General features: G+C 35.8%; 1 protein-coding gene across 1 annotated transcript in view; it reads left to right on the top strand.

Moving 5' to 3' along the window:
* Nucleotides 1-261: 261 nt before the first annotated feature.
* The window catches only part of LOC141428035 (glycine receptor subunit alpha-2-like), a 32,980-nt gene continuing 20,589 nt past the window's right edge, over nt 262-12,652 (top strand). The window contains 1 exon segment of the mRNA XM_074087725.1: nt 262-651. Coding sequence (XP_073943826.1) covers nt 560-651 — 92 coding nt within the window. The 5' untranslated portion in view covers nt 262-559.

Here is a 12,652-nt window from a genome sequence, read left to right as displayed (position 1 = left end):
ACAGTGATTGATTAGTTCAGATCAAATACTGTCAAAAAAAATCACTCACTCGATAGCCATTTCAATGCAGTACCCGAAACCTAAAGTTATCAAACTTTTAAACAACTTTTCACAAAAAGTCCTGGAAATACCATATAAATTTTCCTCTGAATGATACAAAGCCATTCAGATATTTTCCATTCCTCACGTCACAAGGTTGACATTCGTGCGTCGACTTGTCGCGAGTTGTTTACAGCAGATGCACAATCGCCGTAGCCGCGGTGCCGTAGACGGTTGCGTAGCGAGTTGTAAGATCTCGGGGCGCGTCAGAGCTCGGGGTGAGAGCGATCCGCGAAGGTTGCGCCCATGACCGCGCCCGAGCCGCGCCGCGCCGCAGTACCTACCGTGCCGTGCTCGCTGCTCCTCGCACCGACCCGACCGAGCCCGGTGAACCCGCGAACCCGTGACCCCAGTGCAATGATGTGCCCAGCCTGCTGATGATGTGTCGCGAGTGTGTGACTTTGAGCGCGACCCGCGCCAACCGCTGGCCCCGGCCCACGAGACCGTAGCCGCGCCGGACATGTGGAACTCAATACTGCCACTCCTGGCCCTTGTCGCTTTTGGCGGTGGGGCCACTTTCGGAGCCAACAAGGCGTTGCTCGACTGTGCAAGGTTCGCTGCTGATACTACAATTTAATCCATCGGAAGTTGTCATAACATACGAGGAGGTGGCGGGTGGTACTTCAACTTCTTAGAGACACCTAACTGATCCTATAAAGGATTTGCACTGTAACAGAAAACTGTGCCCGATCCTTTGCAAAGTTTTGTAGACACTTTCACATTCCTCGTTACTCTTTAATGAATAGGTATAGAATTTTACTGATACCTTATGATTTTGGGACTGGCATACAATCAGATAACATTAGAAATCCTAGCACATAGCGCATTGTCTGCTGTAAAATTTTACAAAGACAGTTAGTAAACCGTAATTGAACCGAGCAAATTGTGCGGGGACCTCGGATACGAAAATAATTTCGATGCGACACGCGAGACAGCGCCGCCGTCTGCCGTCGCGGGCTGCCCAAATTATTATTGTTCTCTAACTTTTGCTTCTGTTACAAAAATATGAAAATCCATAAAATTTTACATCATAAAAGGTAGATTTTCAATGTAAACCGTTTCAGTTTGCACTTGTGAGAAATATTGTAAAACACATGGCGCTAATCGAAACCTATAAATTAAATTAAAAACATCAAAAAACCCGACTGCCAAAACTAAAAGGAAGAAAATAAGCCTAGTAGTCTAGAACTATTAAGTATCTAATTTAAAAAGTTCAACAGTCGGGACCCATTACTAAGAGTTTTTGAGCGTCCCGACTGTTGAACTTTAAATTAGCTACCTACTCGTAACAGAGTTCACAACCACTAGGCTTATTTTCTTCCTTTTAGTTTGTCCTTTTAATTTAATGTTTTATTTTACACTTTTTTGATATTTATGTGAAAATGGTAGATTTAAAGTATTATAACCCATATATATACTGGACTTATTATTAGCTTTCATTTGATACAATACAAAAAGTTATGACGAATCCAATGACACCTCATAATAATATTTTAAAATTCGTCTAGCCGTTTAGGCTGCAGCGAGGCTGCAGCGGTTTATCTATTAAATTAATGTAACTTACGGATAGCGATAATATTACAAGTACTTAAATCTTCTGAAAATAACAAACGAAAATATGTGATACAGTAAGAGTTCAGGCGCAATTCGTGTCGCGATGTTGTATACATGCAAATATATATGTTTAGCATGCAAAACCTTGTAAAAGTGTCTGCGTGGCAAATACTGGCTGAGAGTGAAACGCCAGCTTTATAACAGCTTATTAAGTATAAGTATTCCTAGTACTGGTCCCGAAGACTAGTCTTTTAGCCCTAAATTTAAGCCTATTGGTTCCATAAACATTCATGGTTGAACAAAACAAAAATTTGGTTGGAAAAACAAAATTTTCCATCGATTTTTTTTTTTTGTATTTTCGATATGGTTTTACGGGATGACCGTAAATGTAACAAATTTGGAGTCGAAATAAAAAAAAAAAACAAAAAGACTCCAAATAACCAATCCTATTGATTATGTTTTTAGGGCTATGCTAATTGCTAAAAAACAGAAACTAAAACAGACTCGTCGTTTTAAAAAGCCTTAGCCTATGAAAGATTTTAGGCCTTTTTGTAATGGAGTGTTCCTTTTCAAGTAATAGACTTATGTTAAGGCTAAAGCTATTTTTGAGACTCAGCCTAAGAAAGCCATCATCAAATCAATTATGAAATAAACAACATATTTTTTACATTGCATTTATAAAATAAAATAATGTTTTACTTAAGTATCGCTAAAACAATTCAGCCACTACGAAAGGCGCATTGAATATCTTATGTTTGTATCTATTTTGTATATCTTAACTATCTTTTGCCCGCGGCTTCGTCCGCGTGGAATTCGGTTATAGCGCGCTGTTCCCTCTGGAACTGTGTATTTTTTTTTCAGGATAAAAAGTAGCCTATGTCACTCTCGAGCCCATAAACTATCTCTATGCCAAATGTCACGTCGATCCGTCGCTCCGTTTCGACGTGAAAGATGGACAAACATACAAACACACAAACACACATTTTCGCATTTATAATATTAGTATGGATACAGGTTCCGTAATTGATAGCTAGTGGTGGACTGTATGGGAAGTAATGGGAAGATTGATGGAAACACCGGTTAAATGATAGGTTATTTAATAATAAAAGCACAATATTATGTATTGAACCGACAGATCGGGCAAACAAATCACAACTGACAATCAACGTAAAAAATATATTAAAAAAGCAAGTGACAAAAAGTATAGTTATAAAAAAAGTCACACCGCAGCCAGTCGCCAACAGTAATTAATAAAAACCTTAAAATTTAAGGTAATTAATTCATTACTAGAGTTAACCAATTTTCTAAAGTTGATAATCTCGAAAAGAATCTTAGCCTTGAGGGCTAAGAGTTTCAAACTCAAACTCAAACTCACAACATTTATTGACAAGAAAAACACACTACATCACAACAAAAACACAGTAAAAACATAAATAGGAGAAGAGAGGAAAATAAGAGATATTGTGCTGTAGTGTGATGCCAAAAGGACTCAGCTCAGCATATGCCGTAGCCCTCATAGCCTTCATAGCCATTTCAGAGGGTTAAGCGTTACTGTAGTCAGACTAGCCTTAAAATAGCCTAGGCCTTAGCAAGACCTTTTCGACCTCCAACCAGTAGTCTTGAATAAGGCCTAGCCTAAAGGACTAAGAGTTTTTATGGGCTTGTAGCCTCTCAAGCCCCTTACGAGTCTAGCCACCAAAAAAGACTAAAAACCTACCTATAGTCCTCGGGTCGGGAACACTAAATTCCTAGTCATAAACAGTTCAACTTGAATGTTAGTGTCGCTCGCTCGGGACTCGTCACTTTTATTCGTTTTCCTGAAGATTCGAATGCGAAAAAAAAAACGAGCTTTTGTTTAGAGTTACAAACGACATCAGAAAACTATTTTAACCCCTTGTTTCACCATCGGACGGACGGACGGATACAAATGTGATGCCGCCTCTGTTTGTTTTGTACGAATAGACGGAGACGGCATAACACTTTATCCGTCAAATAAAATTAATCAATGGGTGGTGAAACAGCCCCTAAGTGTACTTTAATCGTGAAAAGGTCAACGACACTTTAACTTTAACTTAACAACAGCTTATAACAGGTGTTCAACCGAGTACTTCCTATGAATGAACTCTGCTGAAGACATAGCATTGAATTGTACTTGTTTAATTTTATTAGGGCTTCGTACCTCAGTTAGCAAAAACAGAACCCTTATAGCAGTGATGGACAAAGTACGGCCCGCGGACTAACTCCGGCCCGCCGACGTTCCATCGAAGTGAATAGTACCTGTACCTATATGGCCAGCGATCAGAATATCATGTCGTTATTTGGCAAACATAAAAAAGTATATAATAGAACGGTGTAATCCCGGCCCTCCTCTAAAATATCTGTAACTTTCTGGCCCCCCATGAAGAAAGTTTGCCCACCACTGCCTTATAGGATCACTTTGTTGTCCGTCTGTCTGTCAGTCAATAAAGAACTTTTTTCTCAACTACACATGTACGTGTACCTACTACGTACACGCTGCGTACACTTTGCTTAGGAGCTGGGCTCTGCTAAATAACACTGGATATTCATAGATTCCTACAAATATGTATGGAACCCTCGGAGCGTGAGTGCGACTCGCACTCAGGTGGTTTTTGTAAATATTCTTAGATGAAAGAGTTAGTGTCGGCGTATGTCAGTTAAGTTAGTCGGCGTAGTGTTGGTGGAAGCAACTAATAAATTGAAAATTTACATTAAAAATTTAAAACCCGCGTAGGCAGTACGGAACCCTACACTGCGCATTTCCCGACACGCACTTGACCGGTTTATTACAATGCAGAGACGAGTACACGATCTACAAACAAAACAAACAAAAAATCCGTGAGCTCCTAAAAATACCTTTGGATTTTAGAAGCATACTTCGGATATTGACGGTGACACGCGATCGTAATATGCGGATCTGTTCTGTTATCAATTTGCAAAAAAAAAACGAAATTACTGTAAAAAGTTATGTAAAGACTAACCATCAGTACTTACAAAATGACCTTACTATAGTAATATTAGGCTTATTTATCTTTTTCTAATTTTAATACAATATGACTTTTTGTCTTGATATAAATAAAACAAAAGCAGCATTTTCGAATTTTTTTATCTCTTTTATCGTTAATTTAGATAGAGAACGACCCGCCTTCACACACTACTTTTGTTTGGAAGTATATAGAGCTGTTATACTGTGTCTACTGTTCTCTTGGGTGTGCCAAATTATTTTATTTCGTCTGCTTCTTTTAATATTTTTTTAATGTACTTTTCGAAATCCCTGTTGCTTCTATAACTCGGTCTTGTACCTTATTAAAATATTTACAATCATCACTCTTCTTGAAACTTTCAGCTTCTTTAAAAAAATATTTATGTACATTATAAACAATTTCCCGTGATTGGCTATTTACAGAAATACCCTGTTTAAGTTGACTTCCCATGGAAATCAATTACTGAAAAATAAAAAACTAAATAAATAAGTAAGTGGTGGTTTTAACTGCTTTATATATATATAAAAAACACAACGAGTGCACTCTTCGCGTGATGGATTGCTACTAAGTCAAAAAGACAATTGTTATTTTCTACTACACGAACCCTTCCGATTTCCCCCGATACCCGAAGGTTTTTCTAAGAGCTCACGTGTTGTACTTCATCTATGATAGCAGTTAGATATTTTTGATATAGTTATTAAAACAACTTTAAAAGAATTTTTTAAATAATGCCTTGGCAATTACTTAGTGGAAATTGACTAGGTAATTAATTCGACAAAAAACATTTCTGCTTAATTTCCATAGCGAAAACTACCGGAAGGACGTCACTAATTTTTTTAACCTATAATTAGTACATCTTGCTAAATTCGGATTTGAATGAATCTTTGAAAATTACACCTTAACTACACATGCGATTTTTTGCTTCGTCAATCGTGTGTGCAAACCTATTATTTCGCAATAAATGTGGTTGTAAAGAAGCAGATGTAATGCGGTGCCATAGTCGTCAAGGAACGATTGCATATTATTAAATTCGTGTCACGTCCGGTATCTCTGGTTGCCTTGTGACAACAAAAAGAACATGTGCGTACATGACACATTTTATAAGGACAATTTTATTACAATTTCTTTTTGCCCAAAACATGTTTTTGTATTAACTTTCCTTGTTATTCCGGCAAACACTTTAAATTTCGATCAGCAATGAATGAAGGAAGACGAGCCAGATGAAGGCCACGAGCGACAAATTTTAACCAGGTGAAGGAGAAAGTGGATGTCGTGTCGTATATAAGGAAGTCAAACCGCTGTCCGAAGATCGTGCCGACTGCGGAGTGGCGGTTACTCCACCGACAAGAACTTAAAGAAGAAAAGATAGTTAATTCGGTACCTAGCGAATTTTTCAAAGGCTTTTCAATGACATAACCGAATAACACTTACTTAAAGACTATTCATATCACCAAGTATAACCTATTAAGCGGCAATTGAATACCTATAGGAAATTTGCAGGAATTAACATCCTTATCATTAAATCTAGTGGGAAACGAGTGCAAATACTGATAATTCTTCAAAGGTCTTGGTCCTGTTTTGGTACCTACCGAAGAAAGAACGTGTCAAACTTTACCGATTGTTATTTACACAAAGAAATATCTTTAAACAACATCCCTGATGCATTTTTACACCTTTTTGCTAATGTACCTATGTTTTGTGCATATTATTTTGCGCTTCCAACACATACAGATGTCATACTAGTCATACTACCCTACTACTATATGACATACTACCTGTAGATATACTTTTTATTGACTTCTATTTAACGGGTAGTAGGTAATAATTTAACCTAACATTCCTTGTTATTTGCATATCATTTAGCGTAGACGCAGCTATCTCATTTGATCTAGCTCATCTTTCATTTAGCCATTATCTATAACTATGTATAAAATAGTAACGTGACTACGTCACTGACAAACAGTATACCGACTAATCATTGAAGCTTTGCCTGTGAACCGATGTATTCCTTAAATTAAAGGTCGTTCATAAAGATGCGCTTAGAAGGATTTTTTCGAAATTCCCACATGGTTTGAAATAATTTAAAGTGGCTCTACTATCTCCGTATCGACCATAATTAAGTATTAGAGAATTTAAATTTGGTATTCAACTAGGTAGTTATAATAACTATAAACCATTTTGATAGATTTTAAAAATTTCCATGAGGTAACGAAAACTTTTCTTAGATATACTTACTAATTAATTTAAGCAAGATATAAATATTTTATGTACCCATACACGTAAACTTAGATAACATGCAACATCACTTCAATTTGCAAATAATATTAATATTAACGTTTGTTATCAAGAATGTAGCTTTTCAAGTAAACTTTTCAGATATTTTTCTATATTTCGTTAATTGACGGCTATAAATCACTCCACGACGGCTTGGTTGGGCAACGGCACCGTAACTCAAGTTGACAGAGTTTGCAATGAGAGGTATTCAGAGCAAGGGTCTATTTCTGTTGTCACAGTTACCGCCTCAGGCCGTCCGGGTTATATTTGGAATTAATGACGCAAATAGCAGCTATAAACATGTTAATTTTGGCTTGATAGTTGTACTATTGTTATCATAGGCATAGGCTGTTGCGTTTACTGTTTGTCCTGTATTTTTTTTATTAATATTAGCACATACATAACAATTTATTATCAGTACGCCAAACTGTAAAACAGTTTGTTGGCGTCGCAACAATATTTTTTCGATTTTCTAAGTAGATTCTTAAAGTTGTAAAAAGCCAATTAACTGCCACTAGTTTCCCATTGAGTCACGTTTCTGACGGTTTGACTGTACTTATTAATTCGTTAGCTCTTTTCATTAGCTCTAATAAATCTTTGTAAATATCTGAGTATCATTTAGCCGGGCAATAGCCGTCTAAGATACCTACTTATTGACCTAAAAGCCTACTTGAGGCCTTGATATTTATATCACCTGATTTTTCGTAACGATCTGGCAGCTTTGCTGGATATTGGCACAGAGCATGTACCGGAATATTATATTTTTAGAAAACAATAGGTATTGTTTTCAATTTCCTCCAACAAGTGAAACCAATAAGCACATGCACTCTGAATAAAACGACACCTGGCGCTTGATATTAGGTAGCTAGGAATATTTATAGTTCTATGTAGTATATTGTTCAGTCTGTTTTTGTGTGTTTGTTACGCGATAACTCCGCCAACTGTGGGCCGAATTTCAAAATTCTTTTTTTGTTTTAAAAGACATACTTCCAAGATGGTCCCACTGTCACTAAGTTAGGATCTGATGATGGGATATTAGAGAAATCGAGGGCAACCCTCAAATTTTAAAAGCACACCACACCTATAGCTATTTTGTCATTTTAACACCAAGCTAAGTACTTACCAGAAAGTATCATTTGGTGAACTGGATCTGATAAAGAAGACCGTAGGTACCGGTACTCTGTTATAAAAAAATATAACTTTAAAATAATATAAATGATTAATTGTATTTTTTCTTATATTAATAAATAAAACTAAATAAAAAACTATGCCGTGTTTGAGCTTAATGGAATCGTTGTGAGATGCACTTTGGCTACAAATCACAAAACATTAAAAAAAATGTTTAACAAAAAATGGAACCGACTGCAAAAACCTTGAAAATAATTTTCTACTACTTTGAAGTCGGTGCCTCAGCACGAGCCAGCAGGAGTGATTGAAGCCCAATATTTAGTGGACGTTTTTCGGCTGACATGATGATATAGTATATAGGTGAGATAGACGACTATAGTTCCACTCCTGCTGGCTCTTTTCAAGGTTTTGTAGTCGGTTCCATTTTTGCTAAAAAGTTTTGAATCAAGGTTTCCATTAAAGTGTTATTTATTTCAACCTCTAGACCAAACAGTAGATGAAATATTCCGGATCTATTTTGATACCTTGTAGATCTTGTAAAAACCGATTAGTATTATCAAATAAAATTTATCAGAAATAGGTATTCGCACGATAAAATTGTAAACTTGGCAGTAGTTTGTTTTTTGGAGAAAATATTTTTTTAAGTAGGTAAGCTTTAAAACTACGCTTATGAATGACAGAGCCACAATATAATGCCAGCATCATAATAATAATAAATATTGACATACTATCTAGCACCATAATAGTAATAAGTATTGCGCGTAGAAATATGCACAAAAAAAGCATTACAATTCGAAAACACGCGTTTACCCAGAGATAGAACCAAGCTAGATCAATTGTTCGCCCTGAGCCGTTTCGAAATCCTTGATATAAATAAATAGCTACTGATTAGAGAGAGATATGTATAGTAGCAATGTGATTCGTTTCCTCTCGTCGGGCGTCTGACATAGTATAAGTCAGGCGGCTTGTTAGAGCAATTCCACTGGCGGGGGACCGGCGCGCACGCAGACAGCCTGGCGCTGAGCCAAACGGCTTGGGGACACTCGGGGACTAGACAATGGGCGGCAGTTGATCGCTTAAGGAAATTTCAACTGTTTCTATTAATGATGTACTCTTTATTTCCGGATCAACATTTAAATGTTTGACCACTTGGGTCAAGTGTCATCCGTCACACTCCTACGATCACTATAGCGGAAGCACTTATCGCAAAAAAAATATTCAAACTTCATTAAGCATTTAGTTATTGTCTTTTGTGTTTGTGTGTTGTTTGTGTTCCAAATCCGAAAAAATCTATATCAAAATTTGTCTCTACTCTACCTCTATCTCGAATATTTGTATTTACAAGTAAACGTAATTTTAGAATAGGGTTCATAACGATGTAATTTAATAGTTAACCTAATTTATTTTACTCTTGTACGACTTTACGTCTCTGTATTTTACAATTTTGAGATAGTGGAATCACTTTTTGGATTCCATTGGTAGGTTTTCATAGATTTAATTTTTATCAGTTTATGTAGTTTATGTATATTATTTAAAGTATCGTATTGCTTTATCTATTTCCGGCTTTTAAACTCACTCTTTGTCGGCCCCTTATTAAATGCTTCTCTCATCTACTCAAAGGTGAACTGGAAGAGATCCCTTAAAGGGAAAATTCACCTTTTCACCTCAGCTGCCCAAACAGGCAGGTTTTGCTATTAAAAATCAGTGAGCAAAGTCGCATTTTGCTCACTTTCCCGCTTTTTTAATAAAGTACGCAACCTCGTTGCACGAAAGCCGCTGCTATTGTTTTTTTTTGTAATAGAAGCTTTCCGTATACTGCCTACCTCTTAGAGTTGGAATAAGTATTTGTCAAATTGAATGAATTTGCAACTTATCTGTTTATATTTATTTAATAGAAATCGTAATAAAATCATATTTAATAACATGTATAATAAAGTAAACGTTTATTGTTCAATCTTTTTAATGAAATTACCCAAAGATGAGGCTTTTTGCAGTATTAAAAAATATGACATTCATATTCTGAGTTCACATTACAATGCACCGTACCTACTGGACACTTTTTCGCTCCGAATTCAAAACTTCTCTACTTGCCGGAGACTTTTGATCATTGTCTGGCATTTTCAACTTTTTGGTGACTTTTTAAAAGTGTTATGGCGACTAAGTATACGTATCATATTTGAGTAATGGTTTTAAATGTGATTATTATCTGTTTCTTAAAAATCGTATTATTTAAAATAAAATTATGTTGTTTGTTTTGTAATATGTGGTTTCACTCTAACCTTATGTTCTCGCTGCTGAGGTGAAAAGTTGTATGTGTCACACGAGACCAAAGTTTTTTTGCATCTCGTGTATTTGAGTCCCTCGCTGATCTCAGGAGTCTAACCTAGAACTACTTCTTAACTTACTCGGGATTCAAAATTAACACTCGCAGCTAAAAACGACTTTGCTCTCTTGTTGCACAAATAACTATTTTATATTATTTGTTTGTTGATTGTGTTTATTTCTTCATTTTCGTACAAAAAGGAGTTTACATACATATAAATAAAATAAATTACAATACAATGACTTTTTTTACACCACTACATTAGTAAGCAATACAGATAACAACAAAGGTGCATAGGGAAAAAGTACAAGGTAAGCAAAAGATGACCTTTTCGCTTTTTTTTACAACAGTAATATATGCATACATTTTATCTTTCTGGTATTTTCGATTTCATTTTACCCTAATTTTAATCCACAAAGCGTGCGACGAGTAACACGAATTTTCTTCTCTGCCAAAATTTGATCATAAGAAACAGTATTTGCAGTTTTTTTTGGCGTAGGTTTTAGAAAAATAATTTTAATATTAGTGTGTATCGTCGCCCCGTTATGAATGGCAAGAAAAGATGTTGGTAAAGTGCGTTGTCATGAAAGCTCTATTCGTCCTAATTTCAATTCAAACGGAAACAGATTTCAAATGCTTTGGTAACTTAAGGGGAGTCCTAAGTGGAATATTTTCAAGGACAGTATTTTTTCCGGCTATCTTGCTTTTACAAGCTTTTATTCAATTTCGTTCGTAAATTTTGTTTCAAAAAGTACCTACTAGTTTATTTTTAGGTACCTACTTCTAGTGGTCGAAATGACTTGAAATTTGGTAAGTATAGATAATGTAGGTTGGCTGGCAATGCAAAAAGTACAGTCAGTAAAAAGTTTGAAATAATTATTTTATTTTTTAACAAAACTAATTTAACGTATTATTTTTGCATTCAATAACTACTGAGGTCTTTATTATAAGCATCTGATTCTGTCATAATACATACGTGAAAATTTTGGAGACGAGCGCGGCTACATTTTGTTCATTTATCGTGGATTTTAAACAAAGTTTTGCTAAGAGTCGTATGTGTTTACGAGGGTGGTAAATTAAAATAGAATAATAGAGACGTAACGTTTACAAGAAACATAAATGTCGGTCCAACGAGCCAACTAAAAGCAATTAACACCGTCTATGCCGTCCGTTTATATTGCAAGCTGTAACAATGCTCTGGTTGGTTCGGTACTTTCTGTAGTTAAAGTTTTTTAGAGGTCCTAATTACACACACATTCTTTAGCGCTTTTGTTTCTCTTTAATCTAAGTTGTTACTGAGGTAACATTATGCAATGTTTTCAACCGTGTAAAAATTCCTTGTTCCGCGTAGGTACATAACCACCTTACATAACCAGCACCGCTAAGGGCCATATCATTTCTATTAATTAGGTCCTGGTGCTTCGGCGGCCGCTGCAGCGGTGCGCTCGCTTCGCTCGCTCGGCTCGTACCTTTTGTGGTCGCAATTGTATCTAAAACTCCTCCTCGCTTCGCTCGTCGTCGTACCTAATTTTCTCATGCCTAAAAATATTTGGCCCTCTCCAGTGCTGGTTATGTAAAATAGTTATGTACCGGAAACAAGGTGTTAAAATACCGTAGATTCGTAATACCTACGTAGTTACGGTAGTTAGTAATCTAGAAGAACAAGCCTATAAACCTGAAGCAAAAGCTTACTCTGTAATACGGTATTTGGATCCTCCTGAATTTTCTATATCATATTTATTAATTATTATAAATGAAAATATAAATAAACTGCCAATGTTTAGCAAAAAAATATATAATTTTTAGATTTAAGAACGTTGTAATCTGTTTTTTGTTGTTGTTTCGTAATAAATTTTATTCATTTCATTTCAAATTGAATTTAGTGATTTTTGAAAAACGCTTTTCTCTGTGAATTTACTAGCCCTACTTGCGTATGACGTCACATGCTAGTATTTCTTTCTCTATCAATTATCGAATTCAAAACCTTTATAACTCTGTCAAGGTAGCTTAAAAAATATTTTTCCGTTCGATAAAACACACTGACAAACTATTGAGTATTTGTAAAATAAATAAAAAATAATTAAATAGCGTATGGCATCGATTAGGAAGCGTTTGTATTTCTTTTTAACCGACTTCAAAAAAGGAGGAGGTTCTATGTTCCAATGTTTGTATTTTTATTGGTGACATTTAATTTACCGCTTCATTCACAGCGCTTTAAACAAAACTAAGCGTACTCGCTCGAAGAGTTCGACAATACAGCAGTCCTCCCAAC

This window comes from Choristoneura fumiferana, chromosome 5 (assembly GCF_025370935.1).
Source record: "Choristoneura fumiferana chromosome 5, NRCan_CFum_1, whole genome shotgun sequence".
Classification (NCBI taxonomy): Eukaryota; Metazoa; Arthropoda; class Insecta; order Lepidoptera; family Tortricidae; genus Choristoneura; species Choristoneura fumiferana.
This window is presented reverse-complemented; position numbering and strand designations above follow the sequence as displayed.